The sequence below is a fragment of the Haemorhous mexicanus genome, chromosome 2 (assembly GCF_027477595.1).
Source record: "Haemorhous mexicanus isolate bHaeMex1 chromosome 2, bHaeMex1.pri, whole genome shotgun sequence".
In the NCBI taxonomy this organism is placed as follows: Eukaryota; Metazoa; Chordata; class Aves; order Passeriformes; family Fringillidae; genus Haemorhous; species Haemorhous mexicanus.
In genome coordinates, this window is record NC_082342.1 from 113,390,233 (window position 1) to 113,412,777 (window position 22,545).

Below are 22,545 nucleotides of genomic sequence, written 5' to 3' on the forward strand. Positions count from 1 at the left end.
TTTATACCTCTAATACACAAATTCAGCAGGGATAGAAGACAAAATGCAGTGTACATAAAAAAAAAGTTTGGTTCAAATTTAAACTTAACTGCAAAGCCAAGGGTTTATCTCCTGTAATTGAATCCAATACACACTCCCAGCCTTCCCACAAATTTAAATGAGCTTTTCCTTAAGATATACCGAAATCTTTCATTCCCCCTGTTTTATATCACAGAAAAACAGCTTCCACAATGAATAATGTAACTGCTGTTCAAAGCCATCATTCAAAGAACTGCAATAAAATTAAATCTTTCCTTTGTTTATGGTCAGAGATGATGCAGCAACAATACCCTGTAATTCCACAGCTGCAGATTTTCTACAGAATCCACTTCTTAGATGACAAATCTGTTCTTTCATTAGAAAAAGGGGGTAAAAAAGTCATTTAACAGGACAAAAAACCCCACCAAAACACCTGTCACCTCCCTACAACAAGCTTAAGCAATAAGCTCTGACAGGTGTGACTTGTTCTATTTATCTCAATCAAAGGCAGTCCAAGGCTTCATTATTACCCAGCTGTGTATTTTTTCCTTTTTCCAAGATGCTGGAATGTGTTATTTTCCAGCAGGTTAAAAAAAAAAAAAAAAACAAACTCATTTTGAATCACTACACTCCCGCACTTTGGTTTGTAAGCTTTCCCCAGCAGACCCTGCAGGACCTCTGTGAGCAGGGGACAAACACAGACAGACAGACAGATAGAGATGCATATATAGATTATAAAGATATAGATGATGTCAATACTGCTTTCATTGACAGCTCTGAAAAGCTGTCAAGCTACAGTCTCTGCAGTGAGGTGCAGAGCCCTGTCATCCCTAACACCTTCAAAGACACTGGAATAACAGCAAGGCACAGCCACACTGTGTCTGAGCAACATCCCAGCCTTATCTATAATGCATGGACTCCATTTTCTCACTTGGAACACTGAAGGAACTGCCTCAACGTTTTTTAAGGTCTATTTTTGAAGCATGCCAAGACACTTCATCTCTAAGAGCATCTTTTGATGTCCCATGCATTAACACATATTATATTTTAGTGAGAGCTGTAACAGCTCTTTAGAGTTCCTATGTATATACTACATTTGTAGATCTGAAGGGGTTTTAGCAGAATTCAAGACTGCATTTAAGACTAAATTACTTGCAACCTTCCATAAATAATTCAGGTAGCTTTAATAAATTTTTTAAGTACATTAAAATAATTTCATGGGGTTTTTTTATGTTTTTGGCAGTGCTCCTGAATTATTTTTACTTTTCCTTAGCCCTATTATCCACTTTGTTAAAGAAAACATCAGTATGGTGGGGGTTTGTTGGTTTATAGGATAGGGTTGTCAGTAATGACTACAACAGCAGGAAGTTCTTGTAAAACCAGAAGGCAGACAGAAAAGAATGTGACCTGATGGGATACAGGTTTGGAGCAGCTGGGAGGTAAGCTGGGGAAGAGAGTTATCAAAAAAACAGAGATGAGATCAGAAACAGCTGTGCAGTGCACAGAGGCAGGAAATAGCACTTGCAACTGTGAAACCTGAATAGGGGAAACTCAACACACAGAGATGAGATAAGAGATTTGGGGTTTTCTTCAAAACTGGAAAATCAGGAAAGAAATCTGGTGATAAAATAGGGACTAATGTTTTAAGAAACAGTAACTACTGAGAGTTTCTGATCACAGTAAGAGATGCTGGTACCTCATAGTTTTAACAGAACTATGTTTTTAATTAGTACTGTACATTGCAGGAGTTAAATGAAAGAAAAGCTACAGCACCCTGGGGGCTACATATACTTCCAGATGCTGCCTGTAGTCATGCCACCCTGAGTAACTTCATTTAACTTTGGTCAGTGCTCAGGGGCCAGCTGTGATGGTGCTGCAGCAGCTCAGAGGTGCTCACCTGTGAGTACCAGTGAGCTGGAAGATGTCAGGGTCCTTGGGCAGGTCTTGCCCCAGAGTGAGGTGTTCCTGACAGGCAGGAACTCACTGGGAGCAGAAGGGCAGCACTGGCTGAGCCCAGCACCAAGGGCAAAGGGAGAAAAAGGACTCTAAGCACATAAGGAGAAGGGAAACTGAAGTAAAAACATGTAATTAAAGCAACACTTATTCGTTGGCTATGAAGGGCCCCAAGAAAATTTCCTTTTCATAGGTTTTATTTCCTTATTTCTGAAGGAGGCTATTTCTGTTTGCCAAAAAAGTATTCTTAAGACTTGAAAAACACTTAGACCCAGAGTATGAAAAATGAAAAATAAAATCTGTAATCAATAGGGCCAATAATCTACAGCCATTTATTTGTTTGTTTTGTTTTTAGAGGTTGTTTGGGGTTGGGTTTTTTTTTGGCAAAAACAGTCAGAAAACTGATCCCATCAAACATAAAAATAGTTTTTCCAAGTTTATACCACAATTAAAGTGGACTTCCAACTGGCATAACCTTATCTTTACTTAAGCCAATGTACACCAGTTCCAAATGACAGTTGGACATGGCTCATCAATAATGAACAGCAATCCTGAACATCATGCTCAGGAGACAAGCTAAATTAAACATAGAGTGCAACCTACTATTTCAGCATTCTTCAGAAATATTATTTGACAGCAGTGTCAGTCGCAACACTTCTACTTTTATTCTATCCTGCAACTTGACAAGGAAAGGAAATAGTAATAGAGCTCAAATGTCACAATGGGAAACAGAGTTCTTTTTTCCATTGCTTTCTTTTGGACCTTCCTTCCAAGTCGAATTGTCCCACTTTTTTCTTTAAACATGGCATCCCACATGGGAAAAGTGTGCAGCTGAAGTGTTCTCAGTCCTGATTAGAATAACTGTTTTACTTGCTTTATTAATAAAAATATTCCTATTGGTATGGTAAATCTCTGCTCTTAATTCTTGTTCAGCTTGTGGCCTGAAATTCCATATAAATGGATTATTCCAAGAGCATTATCTACTCCTGTATTCCCATTACTTGCCTTTCTTACAAAAAGGAAAATACCAGCATTTTCCTTTGCTGAGTTTCTCCAGTTTGATTATAGGTCACTCATGATATTCTGTAGGTACCATTTTGCAAACAATTACATACTTTCCTGACACTGAAAAACATATGGAAAGTATTCATTTTCCCTTAATTCAAGGCCTGCCATACTACAGAAGGAATTTTTTAATAAATCTATTGATTCATATTCTGTAAGGAAAAATTATTTCAGGGTAGTGTATGAGCCATAAACTCAATCCAATTAGCTTCCATGTACACAGAAGAAAATCACAACGTTATCAGACACAGCCTAATATACAAATATTATTTGAATGATGCTTTGAACAAAGGAATTCCATTTTATACTACTGGGAAGGCAGGGGTGGGAGGTGGGTAGTGGTGGAAAAAGAATACTCCTGACCCTTTCAAGATACATAATATCTGATATTCATTTTTAAGGTAAAAGTGCAGATAATGCAATGGATTTATGTGCTGTAGAAGTGATCCCCAGCTGCTTGTTCTGAAGCTGGTTTATGATATCATACACTACGTTTTTGCAGTTCATTGTTCTCCAAATATGTGGAAACTCCAAATCTTCAATTTCCAAACCATTTTTCTATGGCTGGATTTAAAATTCACTTGAGTACTCTCTATTGACAGTTACTGCCAATAAATGCTAATTTTTGGAAGTAAAAGTAACTTAAAGTCTCATATCTTCAATTTTTTCGACTCAAATAGCTCAACCAGAAAGCAACTTTTCCAGTCTTTATGACACATAAAACTCGTGTACATTTGCAGTTTCTAGGGTCATCTGGGAATACAGGTGAGAACAGCTGCAAAAAGAAGGTGGCTGCTGGTTTGTTGAATGATTTCATGAACATGTGGTATGACATTTCAGTGCTAGTTTACACCATTTTTAATCCATTGAGGAAGTGTTTCCTTTGTGCATGCAAACACTTAAAGTTATAAAAAGGTTATTTAAGAACTTGTTTTCTTAAGAATTGCATTACTAATTATAAAACTACTGCACAGACTAAAATGTTCATCTAAAGTCTCTATTCTCTCACCACAGAAATTTCACAGATCATGATTTTAATTAACCTAATCACCACTGTTCCATAAACCTACCTTTTGTGGTGTCAAAGTCAGGAAGCATTGCAAAGAAGATCCTTCCTTTATGTAAATGGAATAGAGATAAGGCTTTGAACAAGAATGGTCAATTGCTGCCAAACAAAATTCAGAATCAAATTACAGATTTTACTGCATGAAATATCAACTTTATAATAGCTGCAGGATTTCAAAGTGATTTCCAGTATCAAATATCTACATATTTGCATGGTAAGCATTTCCCACAAAGTTATAATGGAATATAGTATCTCTCATAAGGATTCTGAAGGTAATTTTGGGCAGTATGAATCACCAGCAATTATCATGGCAGTTATTCATTTGGGAAAACACAATATTTCAGACCAAAAAAACCCAACAATATTGTCCTTTACCTTTGAATAAAAGTGTTAAGCTAAAATACTTAATTACATAATAAACTAATACCACAGGGATAAAAATAGTTGGCTGAAATGGGTTTGGGTTTTTTTCTAATTACTTTTAGGCATAATCTACATTTCCAATAAGGCTTGCTTCCTTTTTCAGACTTCCATGTTCAATTTTAAGGCACTGGCAGAAGCACAGGTTTCCAACAAAGGTAATATTCCTCCAAGATCAGTATCCATCATGGAACACCAGGAGTACTCATCCAGTATTCACCATCTGAGTACTGAATCTGACTGGATGTCATGTGACTGGTTTCAAGCACAAACTCTGATCCAGAGATCATGTGCAATGAGTCTGATCCCATGCTGGCTGCCTGCCTGTTGCAAAGAGCCTTACAGCTCTTTTGGAAGTTAAGATGACTGACTAGGAGCCCTCATGTTCTCCTCCCTTTTAAATGCACCACATGGTAAGAAAACCCTTCTAATTTTGGAAGGTCTTTTTTTGCATCATCCATATATGTATCATTTAACATAAAGATACAACTAAATTTTATAATACTGTCTTGCAAAAGAAAGAGTCTTAATTTCCTGAGTTTGCAGCTTTGCTTGTAAGGCTCTTGTCCCTGTAAAATTCTCTTGTGAATAATGGTGGTGGAAACATCCAAAGAGATGCCATGACTGAAGTAGGAAAGCCATGAGCAACAATGTGCAGCAATGGGCAGGATAAGAATCTGCACTAGTTATACCAAGCAAAAAATAATTCAATTCTATTCCTGCCCAAATAACTTCCTGACTGAGCATTCATGCAGAACAGAGACCCTGTCATTTCCCTTTGGCAAAAAGAAAAAACCCTTATACTGGTGATGAAATGATCAAAGGGTAAATATTGTCCAAAAAGTGGGTGTGATTCCATGAATAGGAAATTAATACAATTTTTTGGCTTTGTTTGTTTGGGTTTCTTAATACTTTATTTTAACTGGTGAGAGAGTATTCATTTCTTTTATTATACCTTACCAACTCTGGGGAGGAAAAATTGCAGAAAAAAATCTACAGGCAATCTGACATTTTGCAAATATTTATTTTTTGTCAAATGTCATCTTATAAGCAAACCAAAATGTCTCCTCTTAATTTATATTAAGCAAAACTTCTAAAATAATTGCCTTAGGTTTTCTTATATCAGAAAATTTGGCTACCAGAAATGGTCTGACAGATTTTCTCTCAGCATTATTCATACTTACATGTAATGAAAATTCTGCTATAGCAAAAGCAAATACCTGAATTGTCTTCAGCATTCAATTTAAAATCCTTATTATCACTAAAATCAAACTGCACTCTAGTACAAGATTGTCCTTTGTTCTGCAGTAAAAATGGAATTGATTTTGTAGAGCCAACATAAACACCTTGATATTCAAATATTCCCTGTAAGTTTAAAGAAAAAAAAATGGGTCAAAGCACTGTGAAGTAATGTTTATAACTGAATATAATGTAAAAAAATGTAATTGTACAAGATTCACAATTTATAACACAATAACAGTGTTGGTTAATCAATAGTCTCACATAACTCTTATCTTTAAAATCTTTCCAGGACACAAACTAGAAGAGTTTAGAATTTAATATCAAGTCCAGTTACACCATCAGAAAAGTTTTAATCATTCAGTAAACAGATCAGCGACTTACTTTTCCCTTTATTGCATTTTTTGCTATAACCACCTTAAGAAATACTCTCCCTTTTAACATACTTATTCCAGATTGCCAAGTTCAAAAACTAAAGCTGTCAGCTATCATTTAGTGCAATTGTTATATGTAAATTTGGGTTTTAATATCTCTTCCTAAGTTCATCTCTTTCATCATTTTCTTGGGATGTTAGTTTAGGAAAAAAATCAAAAATATGAAGTAGAGAGGAGCCACTTTGACATCTAGATAAAGCAAAATACTTAACCAATCTTACCAATTGCTACAATTTCTTCACACTTACCACATCAATGCCTATTTCAGTGATCTCTGAAAATCCACTGATCCTAAGTGCAAGTCCTGCTGCATTCTTCACTGCTACCTAAGGGAAGGGACAACACTGGGACTGTGAAAAAGGTCATCTTAACATAACTATCTCACCAAATCTCTCATACTTACATGAAGAAAAAGTTTAACAAAAAAAAAAAAAAAAAAAACCAACCCAACCCTACCCCATAGATCAGGGCAGATAGAGTCACTATAAATTGCACTGAAAATATGAAAATAACTCTGCCCTTATAATAAAAAGCATTTTTGCTGTAGAAAGATTAAGAGATAAAGTAAATGCCTTCATTTTCTAGAACATATATTTATACATATATATACAGATTCCAGTGATATGTGGCTTCAAATCATGCCTTTGTGGCATACCACATCAGGGACAGATATAGCTAGATGGATACATTTGTTAATTAAAACTCCAGAAGAAAAAAAGAGAAAATAAGAAACATAAAAAACGCAACCCAAAGTTGTAAGAAAGACCAGTGACCAGTCTTCACCAAACATGCAGACAAAAATAATATCACAGGAGGTTGTGTTACTAGAATGAGTATTTTTTTTAACAGGAAAAATCTGTCTTCAGCAGCTGTGAGGACTGGAATGTGTATTACAACACACACTGCTTGACAGAGGGGCTGGTACAAGGTACATACTATTGTTCTGGGGAATATTATGTTGTAAAAATGGAAAAAATAAATGAATACTAGACTTAACAAGCATAATATATGCAGCCCCAGAAGATGGTGAAGCTAGGATCAGTCAGAAATGGTAGCAAAATTCAGGCCCTTGATAGTACCTTTCTTTCCCAATTTCACTTATCTCAGGAAGCCAGCATACAGAAAACAAAATATGTTACACATTTCTTGCACACCTACTATCAAAGTTAGTCTACTAGTAGAGCCATCTCTGAGAAAACCACAAAAAGAAATCAAGAAATTAAAAACATTTGAGTATTCCAATCTTGCCTCTCAATAGATTACAGAAACTGCAGGTATGTCTACAGTATCTCATAAAGAACAATCACCCATTACTTCCAACAGCTGGTCAGTGGCATAATGTGAATCAGCTCAAACTGAGAGGCTGCTTTGATACTGCTGAGCAGGACTGAGACAAAAAACAAAAACAAAAACAACAAAAAAAACCAGAAGAGGTTACAGCAGTAATGATCTGCTGCAAGAAAACCTTATTCTTAAAAAGCATTAGAACACTGGAAATAAAATCCAAAAAATGCATGAACATACACACATAAATACACAGGATAACACTCAACAGCCAAAGCTCTTCCCATTTTGAAATACCTCCACTTTTTTATCAAAACTCATGTGTGCCTTTGGAGTGAAAGAGATTTTTAAATCAACAAGGCTTCCCACAGGTATCACTCCTTCAGTGGGTGTGATTTTCATTCCAGGCAGTTGGTTGGAGTCACGAACCTTCACAAACACAAACAAGAAACATACTGAAAAAGGTGTTTGCATTCCTTTGTTTTGGTTGTTGTTTTATTTATACCAATGTATCTATCATAAAGCTTTTATATTCTCACAAGAAGAACCTTCATGGCATATAATGCTAACTTGGACATAGAAGTTTGGGGGGAAATGCAAGTAACAAAGTAAAGTAACAGATTTCTTAACATAAATGTCAATTTCTACTATGAAATAATTCTTTCCACCAATTGGAAACTTAGAGTTCTGCGTTTTGGGTTGTTTTCACTAAGTTATCAAAATTGAGATTTGCTACCTAGCAAGTCTTCCAAATATTCTACAAAACATTTTTTTCAGTGACAAATAAATTCACCACTTCTTTTTTGACATTCACAATAAGACAAGACACAGAACTCCAATTCTGTATAGCTCAGTGATAATATTAGAAGTAAATACTCAGTTTACCCACAGTTAGAAAAGACAAAAAGGAATTTCCTTTCTTCTAATGCACTCCTAACAGATTGCTTTTAAAAGTATATCTACACAAGTGATAGTGACCAAGACCAACCAGCTATGTCTTGGCTTAAGAGTAATTCTGGAAGCTAAAAAGCCTGGGTATGTTTGTTTGTGTTACTGGCTATGCTGATTTTATTCTTTCAGGCCCAGCCTCCAACACTATGGTACTACTTGTTATTCAATATTCAGTGGATAAAAGAGAAATCTGGTACAAATCAAAATAAATTAAACATGTTTCTCAGTACTGTAATAATGCAGTAACAAAAACTCCGAGGATTTTAATAAAAATAATTTTCCTTCACTAAATGCAGCAATTATTCTGTAATCAGTAAAACTAATGAGGTTAGGTTTCCTACTAATTTGTGTATTATGTCTTTACCCACTCTGGCATCCATCCTATCCCTTCTTCAATTCTTTGCAGAGCCCCTCTTGCCCCTGGATGTTGGGTTAGCAAAGTCACCCCATGTGCTGTGACTGCTCTGGGTCCCTGCATGCACTGACTGGGCAGCAAGGCTAGGATGATCAGGCAGTTTGCTGTGTCCCTCAGTGTAGGAAAACATCTAATAAATTCTTTTCCATAGGGTACCCCAGTATGGGGCTCTACCCTCACCCCTGGCTCTCAGGAAACTGCCAGAATCATTTAGGCCATCACCACTTTGCTTGTCTTTTGTCCCACCTACCCATCAGTGCAAATTTGACAGAGGGACAGAATTCCTACTTACATCAATCTTGTTTCTCCAGAACACTTAATAGATGCATATTTAATAACTGAAAACACAAAACCATAACATGATCTGGTAAAATGAACTCACTTCTGCTCTTCAACCCAAGGAATTAAGTGTGCTAGAAATATATTTCTCTTACTTGGAAGTATGCATGGTTGTATCCTGTGTTTAGAATAGTGGCTGTCTTATAAGTAGTGAAACCAATTGGACTGTGAGCAAAGGAGATACTTTGAGCCACAAACTGAACTCTAGTTGTACCAAACTATTAAAAAAAAAAAAAAGATAAAACAAGCAAACAATTTAACTTATTCCTAAGTACAAATAAATAATTCAGCCTAATTTTTATCACATAATGAGCTATAATAGTTGTGCAAATACATAAATTGGAAGTATTCAAATAGGAAAACACAGCTTAAGTGTGAGAGAAGATTTACTCAATGTACTAAACTTATCTAAATTCAAATTGAACAGACTCAACCCTACAGATATTTCTGGACTAATATCAAGACCAATAAAAATATTTTATTTTAACAGCACAAACTTCATTAACTCCAAATGCATGATCAGGACAAGATATTTCAGGGATATTAATAGCAGTAGAATTGAAAATATTCTAATTTACACACATCCTGGTTTACACATGGCAAACTTCCAAGACTTCAAAAGAAGAGGAAGAAAAGAAAAATAGCTAATGGGGAAACAAACCCAAAAATGAAAACGGGCTCATCAAAAGTAAGGGAAAATTCTTCTTGGCTCCCAATAAAAGTTCTAGAACACGTAGCCAGTAGAATAGAGTGGGGAAAAAAAAAGAAAAAAAGAAAAACTTTTTCTTCTTCACACTCCTTGGTATGCAACGTAAGACAACAAATAACTAACCAAAGCTGAATGCCACTGTTTAGAAGACTACCCAGAATATTGCTTCCCAAATACCATGTTGAAATAACAACACAAAATTAAATTAAGATCTGTTGTTACCTTGAAACTCTGAAACATACCTTCCCACACACACCTAGATTTTTATTCCTTTAATAAATAATATATATATATAAAAAAACTGTTGTATCACCTCTCTACATTTATTTAGTCATACAAGGCAAGCAAAATAACTAGACCATAATGTGTAAGGACCACTAAGCTGTGATCCCAAAGGAAGAATATTATCAAAAGCAAGGAAAAGGTAAATTGTCTTTGTCTTGCCTTCTCCATCACGTCTATGAGCATACCGTTTAGTTAAACATGTTAAGTAAAAGCTGTATGAAATTAAAATATTCTAATAAAAACCAGATTTTAAAGTACTACTTCTTTAAAGAAATCCACACATTTTTCTTCTCTAAAGCTGTCCCCTGAATTGTTACCTTTGCAAAACATTTCAAGTTAATTGGATTTCCTTTGCGCACACTCAAGGTGAATTCTCCTGTATCTGGAGCGCTGAACCCTGGATTCCAAACAACTTCACACTCCACATCACTATAGGCCTCCACAAACCCTAAATATATGTACATAATTTAGATGTTATAGCATACACACGGACAACTGTCAAATTACATTGTAGAATTAGAAGTAACATAGGCACATAAAAGTGAAATGACCTTCTATTACTGAATGTAAGCCTACATTTCTTAGGTGTTGAACAGCTGGATGAATTAAGTAAAATTAGGTCTTGGATTCTCATAGGCATTGCATAATCTATTTATTAGTATCCTGCAGTAAAACACTCAAAGTTTACTGGTATTTTTAGCCATGAATTACTCTAGTAGTCAACACTGAAAAGAAAAAAAAGAACAGACTATCTTTCTTGCAGAATAGCAACTTGGGGAAAGACCATATGCACTTTTTTGCTTGCAACTGAGTCTGAATTTGTATTAGCAAAAATATCTTTTCTCAAGAATCAGAGCACACTAATTCCAACACAGTTAGCAGGTTTGTTCTTTAATAATGGAGCTCCAACAGATCCCTGCAGAATATTATTTTTCAAAGAGAAGGTAAAAGCTATACACACATCTAACAAATACTGATCCATGATGCAAATGCAGACTAATTCCAGATTGAATGCCATTTATGTTACTCAAGCTTCATCAACTTTTTAGCAGCTTCATTCAGGGCATTTGGACAATCTCCTATCCTGATGAGCTGTATGATGTTGCTGCCCCACTCTTGAAATGTCAGCAATCTGTGCTGAGAAAAATGTTTACACAAGCACTGCTGGCTGGGCATGGAAGCAGGGAGCTGGACTGAGCATGCATTCAGGGCAGGGTTTACACAGAGAATGCTGCTGTGGTGCTAAGCTGTGACCTGATACTGCTTTTGGGACACATTGATATTGACAGAAATCTAAAAATATAGTTTATACCATCAGCTAAATGTTAGTCTTATTTAATACTGTTGACATATAAGATACATACACACATTGTATTTGCATAGCATACCTCTGGTTGGCTTTATAGTAAATGCAGATTTTGTATCTTCAGTTAGAGGTTTCCAAGTAAAGCCAGCAGGATGGTTTCTGGGATTGCATACCCTGACAGTTCTTCTAAACTCTGTCCCTGCTAGGCAGCCAGAAATAGGACTCACAATTAGTTCCCTTCTAGACAGCTGAAGTTCAATAGGCTTTGCATGTGCAACTACCAGCACATGTCCAATGTGTTTGTTGTTTATTTTGTAACTGAAAGAGCTGTAACACAAAAATATGTATCTCTCAATATTTTTATGCATCTGCTCTGTTACATTCAGAGTAAAATTTACCTGAAATATAACCACTAGCAAGAAATTCCTTAACAATTGAGTGTGAACACAAGACTGACAAGAGAAAAATTTGCAATTGTTTTGCATACTATTTAAATCATGTCAGAAGTGAAGATCATCCTAAAGGATGATCAGGCTCACACAGTCATTTTAACATTAGAAAACACAGAGTTCATACCAGCAGGCTAGAGAACAAGTTTTTATACATTTTCCCATGATCTGCATCAAACAACATGAGCATGTATGAAAGTGATGGAATTCTAGGCTGGAAAGAGAACAGTATTTTCTATAAAAATTTCTCTTAGCAAATACATCCTAATAATAAACTTTTTCCCCTGATCCACCTCTAGCTATATAAGGCTTTTCACAGGACAGATTTTTGTTTGTGGTGTAAAATCAAAAACAATAAACAGTATTGTACTAGGAAAAATTTGCAACATAAAACTGCATTGATTATTGCAACATCACCATAGATGAGTCTACACCATTAAGAATTATCATGACTACACTTTAAAATCAGCCAGGTGATTTTTAAAAAAAAAAATTTTACTATTGCCAAGAAAATGTGCACATCAAGATAAATATAAAAAGCCTTACCTTTTAAACATTCCAGCACGGACTGTCTCAAACACAACTGGAATATAAGTTTTTGTAAGAGGAGGCACCACCTGAGACAATGGAGATGTCTCCTGCAATTCTGCAACTTCAATCTCAATTTCTATCCAAATATGAACTGACAAGTTATTGATGATGTGCAGCTCTTTGGTTGTTGTAGAATACACACAAACATCACCAAAATCTATAGTAGAAGGACCTGAATTATATAGGAAATAAGATCGTCAGCATTAAAGGTAAAAGCTAATGTAAGGAAACATAACTATTAAAATACTATGACCAAACATTCTAGTTCTTCAAATTACAAACTTAGTCAGCTACAAAAATCCTGTGGTGGAACAAATTGTAAAATGTGGAAGTAAATATCACCCATGTTCTGTGAGTGTTTTCAGCAGTACAAGCCAAAAGCCAGCAACATTTATCTTTTAATTGTGCTTGTTTTAGTCAACTGGTAAAATAGGAAATCAATGTGCTCACTAATAACAGGAATATTAATAACCATAGATACTTCTTTTTTTAAGCAGATATTTAAACGGACAAACTGTCACCAATTCACTGAAAGTTTATGTATGCAACCTGTTGGTTTGCTGCCTGATGTGCAACCATTTGGTTTGATAATTCATGTCATGTGAGGGCCACAGAATTACCTCACCTAGTTTACTGCTATCACCAGTTTTTAGGCTGGTCTATTAACTTGAGTGCTCATGGTACCAAGCAAACCTCTTATAAAATTCTCAGTACTTTTTGTATTATGATGTTTTATCTTGTTCTTTCTTTCCCCAAGTATATCAGTTTACACAGCTACACTATTCAAGTTCTGACTTGACTGAAAATTAAAAAAAAGCCCAGGAAGTACTGGAAATTCTCTTTTTGCTGCAAAAAAAAATTTACTGAAAAAAAGCTGACTTAAATATAGACCTGTAGCAGTAACAAGTGTTGTTAAGAAGTCACTAAGAAGTTTTAGAAGGTGTTACTCCCCATCACAGAACATTGTCCTGAAATATTTTGATGGAGAATCCTGAAGTTTTAGTTTTTGGGTGCATCAATCTTCACTGTTAATTCCCAGAAATATTCTGAGCACTCCCATGGATCTTGCTGTTATTAATGCTGGTGCAGGTACTACCCACTAACATGGCCTAAGGGGATAAGCAACTTCCACCCTATGCTGTGGTGATTTCTCTGTAAGAGGTTGTGATATGAGCAGCCTTCAAAGGAAACTCTTCTTTTACATGTTGATACTTAATCATATCTTAGTATTTGCTGAGAATTACAAAGCTTTAGTGAAATACTACTGTAGGTCTCAAGCTGCCTACCAAATTAAACTGTTTTCTGTTTAGGGTGAACAACTATAATCATAAAATGTGTTGCTATACATACGTGCTTTTGTAACAACTATATGCATTTAGCAACCAAATTAAAAATCTTACCAATGAATATTTGATGAAGCTGTTTGTGTGTCAAAGTTAGACTACAATCTTCCTTCTCCTGGGCAGAAGATGGCATAGGACTAAGCCAACTCCAAACCTGTGATAAGCACAAGACACTTCCTCAGAGCAGGGTCAAAATTCTTATGATTTCTTATATGGGAAGCACATTATGCTCACATAATACTCAAGCATTTAACTTACTCCTTTGTTTGTAGATTTAGAAACAATTGCTGACAATTTTCGACTAGTTAACATGCAATTGTCATCTAAAGGAAGCACTTTGGGCTGTGGCTTCTCCAGGGGAAAATCTGTGATTGAGATGTTTGGTGACTTAAGACCTTCAGCTGGTTTAATGCCTAAGCTCACAGGATTGTTATAAATATAAAACCGCCTACAGGGAAGGAAAAAAAAATAATGTGGAAATCTAAAAATTTGAGCATTCCATGATCTACACATTAAATTATTTAATATTTTTAAACAAAACAATTAATATTTTATGGAGGAATATCTCATTATTTAAAAAACCCTCAAGCACAGAAAATACCTTGAAAATACTTCTATTGTTTTGGTTTTTACTGTAAGATAAATCTAGAGGACCAGTCAGATTAAAGGATTGCATCTGCTTCAGTGCACACACAATATATAATAATTCATATATTGAATCTGTCACTTGGGGTGAGCTAGAAATCCTAGTTGGAAATACACACTTATTATATAAAGAGAATCCAAAACAGTCAATGTTATGTTTTTTCCTATTAAACATAACCAAATATTCTCAAAACTTGACACTTTAATTACATTTACTTTAAGCTAATTTCAAACGCCTTGCCTCTATCCCTACATTTCACCCAGGAAGTGATCTCTATGTGTCTGAATACTTGAAAAAAACAGGTTTTGAATGCATTATAAATGAAAGTCCCAAGATCATAAGCATATTGGCATGGGACAAATTTGGGCATATGATCAGTGCCATGAAGTTAATTCTGCACATATATTCACATATTTTGTGTATCAGCCTAAAGTATTTGTTTACCCTTTAAACCAAGTCTTACCTAGAAACCTCTCTTTCTAAACGACGCCGTCTCAAATGGGAAATGAAACGTAAATAGTGTTTCTTATTTTCTTCTCTTAACAGTCGTTCAGAGTCAGTATAAGCAAATTCTGGGTCTACATAATTATATCTCACAGTCTTTGTGAAAATAGTCCTAAATATTTAAAGAGAATTTTAGTTTCCTTACAGATGTATAATGATACTGTGTCTTGTTAGAATGAAAACATAATTGATTTTGATATATATATATATATTTAATTCCAAACATTCTTTTTATCCCAGCTGAATATTAATATTTGACTTTGTAAAGGCAACCATAAAGATGAAATATTGCAAGTGTAATAGCTACATTTGCAGTTTCACATAAGAAAACTCAATAAATTTATGTGCAAGAGACTCAATAATGCAATGAATTTTAAAGTACTTTCAGCCTGAAAAAAACCCAGCAAACTGTCATATGAGTAACCAATCTTGACCTACTAGATGATATATATAACTGTGTGAGTTTAAATATTAGATTCACATAATTTTTACCTGTACTTTTTATTCCATTCACTAGGCCTAAGGCTGGCTGCACGATCATTAGGAAAGGCTATAAGTGCGTCATCCTCGCAATTCCTGTTTTTCCAGTGAGTATGAATTTGTGTTTGGGTTGATTTAAGGATTGCCACAGGTGCTGTTTCACTGAGATGTCCTGTGCCACGAACTACAAACTGTCCAGTTTCATTGGAAATCAAGGGTGTTAGACCTTAAAATTCAAACAAAACAATCTTAAACTATTATTTTCTAAAAAAAAAATCGATGTCTTGGAAAATATATCTAATTTACAATGGTCTACCCAGCAGCACAACAGTCAGTGACCCATCCCATAGTGTTTTCCTCAGACAAGGGGGAAGAAGCCATTCACATCATGCCAAGAGCCTGATCATCATTGCTTCCCTTGGCCTGGATCACAGAAACAAACAGCAGAGCTCAAACCAGCTGTGTCCAGCTGTGATGTTATGTCTTACACAGACACATCATCAGACACTCAGAGATGCCTGTCACAACAACAACCACAGTGTCCTAAAGCTTTTCTTTTCATGCAAAGAGAGGCATGAATCTTGACAAAACCTCCCAAGCTAGAACTACTAAAAAGACAGCTCAGATCTTTTTCACTCTAGTTTTAGAAAAGTACAAATACATGAACATTAAAGAGAAAACTATGGCAGAAATAAGGTCAAACTTCAATTGCCCTTTCCTTCCTCACCTGCAAAAAAAGAAAAAAAAAAAAAAAAAAAAAAACTATCACGAAAAATATTGTTTTTACCCACTTTAGCCTTACTTTAATCCAACAACAAAAAAAGCAAAAATTACTTTTCATCTTTTAAGTCATAAGAGTAATTACAACTTTCACTCGCCCAAAAGGCACAGTTTGCAAGAAGCTTCATTCCAGTCTCTCCCCTAGCTTCACCTGAATACAGAGACACAACTACACATACTCATCCACAGACACTGGGAGAAGGTAACAGGAAGATATAGAACCATCTAGAAAAGGTTCTAAAAAAACCAAAATCATTTTTCCTCCGCACTTCAGTGAAGCTTAAAAGCAAAACGTAGATATCCTTTGTAAAGTTTTTATAAACCTGCAAATGGGACCAGAACAGGACATTAATAGAGTAAATGGTAAACAAGAGCATGTAGAAAGCCTGAAAAACTTGAATACCACATTAAATCTTTGATCCTAAAAACCCACTTCTTCTAATTCAGCTTCTGAAGCAGGAAAACTAAATAAGCTCTGCATTTCAAAAATAAAACAAAGAAATTGCCAAACTTCAGTTTCTCATCAAACCATGGTTGATAGCCATGGATTGCAAATACCTTCCTGAAAGCAGCAGGAATGCCCACTAGTTTATCAAACATTCCAGTACCTGTAGGCAGAACAGCATTTTGCCATGACTTAACAGCAACTTTCACTTTTTACTCCCCCACAATGGAAAAAATGTTTCTCATTAGGGAATATATCCCAAGCTGGCAGCAGCTAAAGAGAATTCAGGTTCCCCTCCTGATCTACACACAGCCACCACATGCACCAGTGCACAGGTTAGGAGATTGCACTGGTGCTGCAGTGGCTGCAGCACATTTGATATTAGAAAAAAATAATGTTTGCCATGACAGGTTTATAATCCAGTGACAGCTTAGTCACATCTACTGCAAAGTGGCTGTTTGTGGAAAACATTTGGAACACAAAGAACAAATCATGGACTAATTATTGGATATCCTGAAAGACTCTTCATGCTGGCACAGGCTTCACAGGATGGAAGAGTCAGTGGACACAGGAGGTGTAGCAGGCTGTATGAACTGGGAAATTCATCTGACAGCACTAACTTTGAGTCAATGAAGAATATTCTGTTTCCTAGTTCTTCCAGCGCTTTACATATCTCTCAATTTACTCCTGATGCATCTTAGCACTGTGCAGTGGCATCGCTTGCAAAAACTGAATCTTAAAAAGATCAGATAATCATATGATGAAACTTATGCTCTAATAGTTCAATTTTTGATACCATTTTTACCATTATTTTAGCTTTTCTTTTGCAGTCTTATGGGACATATGTCATACAACTGAGCATTCCCTCCAGTTCCAATGAGATACCTACTTTTCACAAGCAAACTAAAAATAGTAAAAAAATCACTTTTAAAAGACTAAAAATGTGCTTTTAGAACATTTTATCACTTTTCACTTACGTTTTTAGCATCTTACCAGGATTAATTGTGAATACAATGCTTGATCGTTTAGATTTGCACACACCGTGTAAGGTCAAATATATCTGATGAAAGGGTTTTGTCTTCAAAACACCTACATTATTTTTATCTACTCCTGTACCAATGATATCAATAATTTGCTTCATCTCAAATATTCCTATTTGATGTGGAGAAAATGAAATCATCACTTCCTGGAAAAGAAAACTCATTATGAGACATATGAGACAATAAAGAGTCAAGTTTTGTGCAATTCTCTATATAATTGAGTCTCTGAGTCACTTCTCTCCACACTTACCTCTAAGAAAGGTATTCAAACCAGGGCTTGCAGAAAATGCCAAGAGGCACATTAAAATTAGCAATATAAGGAAACATAAAAATGTGACACATCAAAACACAACAAAGTCTCATTTTTTCACTGCTGAGAGAAATCTTGTGCCCTGACTTACTGGTTTGCGAAATTGTAAATGTTTACATTTTTGACTTACTGTTTGCCAAATTTCTTCCATTAAAAAAAAAATTTATCTTACTTGAGTATTTGTGATTTACTGAAACAATTTAAAAGTATTCTTCAAAAATAGTTGCATATAAATCAATCTTCTCAAATCAGTAAAATAAATTTAAAAAAACAGATAGGAAAAACCCTTGTAAAGTTGCATTAGTACTCCAATCTTTTTTCCTAATTTAAAACAATATTTGTTGCTTCCTGGAGTAGGGAAAGAACATTAGAAGACTATTAAAAAAATCTATTTGGCTGACATTAAAAGCCATTGCTACTGAAATGAAATTCCTCTGGTTTACTTTCAAGAAATTCCACTGCTACCCACTGTAAAATATTCTGCACAGTTACATAACCTCAGAGAAAGAGGGAGTTACCTTTTCAGATTTTTTTTTAAGTTGCCCTCTTGCAGGAGAAATACTGAAGTGAGCAGTCTTGCGGAACCTGAACGTTACTGGAAGGAACTCGGATTCATTTTTCATTGTGCATGCAACTTGTGCTTGTTCACCCAAATAACAGTCCTCAAAATTAATTACTGTTCCTGGTTTAAAAGTTAATATCACAGGAAAGCCAGAACCCATCAAAGCTAAGTCCACGTAACGAGAATGACTCCCTGCATTAGACAAACACAAAAACAAGCAAACAAACAAAATCCCGCTCACACCCATTATCTCACTAACAGGAAAGTCACGCTGTTGTTGTACAGTCACAAAAACAAAATAATACTACAAAGCAGTATGTTTTATAATGCAGAGATCTTTACTTCTAATAGCTGTTAGACAATGCATTCCCTCCGAAAGAAAGTTGAGGATGAACAAACATGGACTTGAAAATGCACAAAACTGGTATTACAAAAGTGTTAGTGACTTGCAAATGACTGGGGGTGTTTTATTTCCTTCAAATATTTGCATTTATAATTATTATAATTTATAATAAAGTGATAGGTGTTCATTAATGACACACATAAATCCTTCCTCTCTACTCACTGTTCAAAGAGGTTTTAGTGCTGAAGCATTCAAGATGCCAGTTTATTTATTGGTGTTGATATAAACAAACAAAACAGGTTTACCACAAAACTATTAAGACAACCAAGATTTTTTTTTTTTTAGTTTAAAAAGTCAAGATACACAGTTTTATCATCCTCATATACATTTCTGATGGTGACTATCCATTTATAACATACCTGTGGTTGCTGTGGCACCACCACTGAGGTTCTGCAGACAGCCACCTCTCTTCCCAGCAGTTTCAAATCTCAGAAACACGACATAATCTTGAACTGGTGATGCGTCATTCACTTCAAAGTCTCTTTCAAATTTTCTGGAAGAGTCACAATCTCAAATTAAATGATGGTACAAAAAAATAAACCTCCAAACCCAACCCACAGAAAAATCAAGACATATTTTTGAACATCCAGTCTGGCTTCTTTGTTGTCAGTAACAGCCTGAACAAATTATACTTCCTTTCAGAAAATGCAAATAATAACAAATTTAAGCTCATCAATATTTGTGTGCTTATTATATTGGTAATTTGATATCTTTTGCAGTCTTCAACAGTTTTCTAAACTAATATCACATTCATAATAACTACCTGTATTGAATTTAAGTAAGGGAAAATGGCAAGAGAGCATTTGCTTTTTCTTTTCCTCAGCTAAGAAGGAATGTTTCTTTATGTTTAATGTTGGCTTTTGTTTTGGGTTGGATTTTTTTTTTTTTTTTATGAGATGACAGCTCTCCGAAAAGTTTCACTCTCTTGATGCTTAATATGCAGCAAAATCAAATAAAGTTCTTATTCTCACAAAACATTCTTAACCAATTCTTGGTCCAAATAAGCCCTTATGGTATTATAAAACATAAACTTCAGGCTTTGCTTTCTTATTTGCAGAATCACAAGAAACTTCCTTTAACACACAAAAACACATAAGAAGTTACTCAGAAATCATTTGCAGATATAATAATTCAAAATTTTCTCTAACACAGCTCTTGCAAAACAGTGTAGACTAACCAGCTTGTGTATGTGTGTGCATTTAATTGGTATCACTCACTCACTCTGGACTAAAGCAGACTGTAATCAAAGACTTTTCATATGGCTCCAAAGTTCCTTGATTGGGAGCACACAAGATCAAGGTGGAAACATCTACATCTTCAGTTTTCAGGCTTAAGTCATGTAAAACAGCATCTGTACTCCCCCGAAGATCTGTCCCCTAAAAAAAATCAAAATATCGAATAGTTCAGCTTGTTCTGCTTTCCCTTTTGTGTTTGCTTTTATTACTACACATACATTTTCACATATAACAAATAGAAAGACATAACACAGAAAATGGCAATCACATAGTTACACAGCATATGGCTAATTAACCAATTTTTAAATTAATTTCATGTCAATGTCTTGAATTCTCTTTTTTAAACATGATTCTCATATTATTTCACTGTCTCAGAAAAACAAGTGAAATCACAGATTATTAATATCTTAGAACTCAAATTTTATTTTGATAACACCTAGTAAATAATAACTGAAAACTCAATTCTAGGGTTAAATTGAAATAAAAAACGTGTTGGTTGGACAGATGTTTCAGAAAGCCTATTGACCAGGAAATAGTATGACATAGTAAACAATACAAGAAGACAAATGTTGAGAAATAAAAAAATGCAAAAGCAGAAATGAAAACAAGTTTTTAGCTAAAAGAAGAACCAGAGCAGTTTCTTACCACCTCTCCTCCAATGGCATTGTCTTCCAGTACTGCTACCCAATCCATACACTCAGGGCTTTCATTGTATAAATATATTTGTTCTGTCTTTGAAGTCCCAAAGTAAAGAGGTCCAAAGTCAATGCACTTCAGTACTTTTCCACAATTCACTCCAACAACTTTAAGAACTTGTTCAACCACAACGCCTTTGACCCATACTTCAGTGGAGCCACGGTTTTCCAACTCCACTCTGCCAGTAAGAGCAGCAAGCAGCAACAGGCAATGTAGAGAAGAGTTAGAAATAATCAATTTGGTTAGTTTGTTTTGTATTAGAATCTGTGCCAAAAAGAAAAACTTGCCCAGTGCAAGCATTCCCTAGATAAACTAAGTGGGAGAGCAGGGCCAGTGAGCATGTCCCAGACAATGACCTAACAGGAATATCACCAATCAAGAAAAATCACACATTACATGATGGAGTATTGGGTTTGATTTGGTTTTCTGACTTTTTTAATGTTGGAAATGATAGGAATAACAACTGCAAAGAATCAGGAGGTGTCCACAGACAACATACACTGCTCCTATCCCTCAGAGTCTTTGTATCTAAATACCAATTTTAGCATATAATACCTAATTTTCTTGTAGGGAACAGGAGCTAGAAGTTCATCTGAATAAGCATGAAAGAACTGCAGCTATTTCTGCCTGGAAGCTTGATCCTGATGATTCCAAAAATCACCAAAACAAAACACCCAACAAATCAACCACTCCCTATTCCCACACTGCCCAGAGAAGTTGTGGACTCCCCACCACTGGAAGTGTTCAGGGACAAACTGGATGGGGCTCTGAGCAACCTGGTCTGGTGGAAAGTCTCTGCCCATGGCAGGGGGGTTGGAAATACAGGATTTTAAAGTCCCTTCCAAGCCAAACCATGCCAGGATTCTAGGATTCTATAAGTTAGGCATTTAAAAGCAATCTACTCCAGTGTTGCAAATACATTCCCTCCAGTAAAAATAAGATACTCCAAATAACACCAGAATGTTTCTGAGATTCCTGAAAGACATAGAGTAAAAAGAAAACATGCAGTTACAGAAGGTAAGAAAATTAAGGAACATAGTATGTGCAGGAAGGTAAAAATGAGATCCTTGTTATTTTTATTCTGAGAAATGTGCAAACATCCCAGATCATTACAAATTATGAAAGATTTTTATCAACACAGCCAGGTATAGAATTTATGCATCACTTTTCTGTGGAGATACTGTAACAATCAAATTAATAGAATAAAACTAAATATTAAAGACAGCAACTGACACTTAGGAACTTAATTTTTTAGATAAACATTCACAGTAAAGATTTGAATTAATAACAGACAAAAACAGAATTTACAGAGCTGTATTTCTTCATACACTCACTTCATCATTTCTTTGATGACTCCAGGCACATCTGTGCAGACATCCACTCGAATTTTCCTTACACATTTTGGCTTTACAACTCCTCTGACAGGTTTTATGTTAAGCAGGACCACCCCATCATATGATATTCTAAATACACCTAAAAAAACCCCAGAGCAATCAACAGAATGCCATGCAATATAAAGCTGTAGATTTATGTACTTCTATTACACACTTGAAATTATACAACACATAACGCAAATG

At 35.3% G+C, this 22,545-nt stretch overlaps 1 protein-coding gene across 1 annotated transcript in view; it reads right to left on the reverse strand.

Moving 5' to 3' along the window:
* The window catches only part of CFAP47 (cilia and flagella associated protein 47), a 259,804-nt gene that overhangs the window by 232,115 nt on the left and 5,144 nt on the right, over positions 1-22,545 (reverse strand). Inside the window, exons 4-21 of the mRNA XM_059840326.1 lie at positions 22,303-22,441; positions 20,918-21,146; positions 20,259-20,413; positions 19,397-19,530; positions 18,591-18,826; positions 17,716-17,908; positions 15,510-15,723; positions 14,977-15,129; positions 14,126-14,315; positions 13,925-14,021; positions 12,480-12,696; positions 11,567-11,811; positions 10,496-10,626; positions 9,280-9,402; positions 7,777-7,908; positions 6,444-6,521; positions 5,743-5,887; positions 4,107-4,201 (exon numbers count right to left, since the gene is read on the reverse strand). Coding sequence (XP_059696309.1) covers positions 4,107-4,201; positions 5,743-5,887; positions 6,444-6,521; positions 7,777-7,908; positions 9,280-9,402; positions 10,496-10,626; positions 11,567-11,811; positions 12,480-12,696; positions 13,925-14,021; positions 14,126-14,315; positions 14,977-15,129; positions 15,510-15,723; positions 17,716-17,908; positions 18,591-18,826; positions 19,397-19,530; positions 20,259-20,413; positions 20,918-21,146; positions 22,303-22,441 — 2,906 coding nt within the window. The remainder of the gene's footprint in view (positions 1-4,106; positions 4,202-5,742; positions 5,888-6,443; positions 6,522-7,776; positions 7,909-9,279; positions 9,403-10,495; positions 10,627-11,566; positions 11,812-12,479; positions 12,697-13,924; positions 14,022-14,125; positions 14,316-14,976; positions 15,130-15,509; positions 15,724-17,715; positions 17,909-18,590; positions 18,827-19,396; positions 19,531-20,258; positions 20,414-20,917; positions 21,147-22,302; positions 22,442-22,545) is intronic.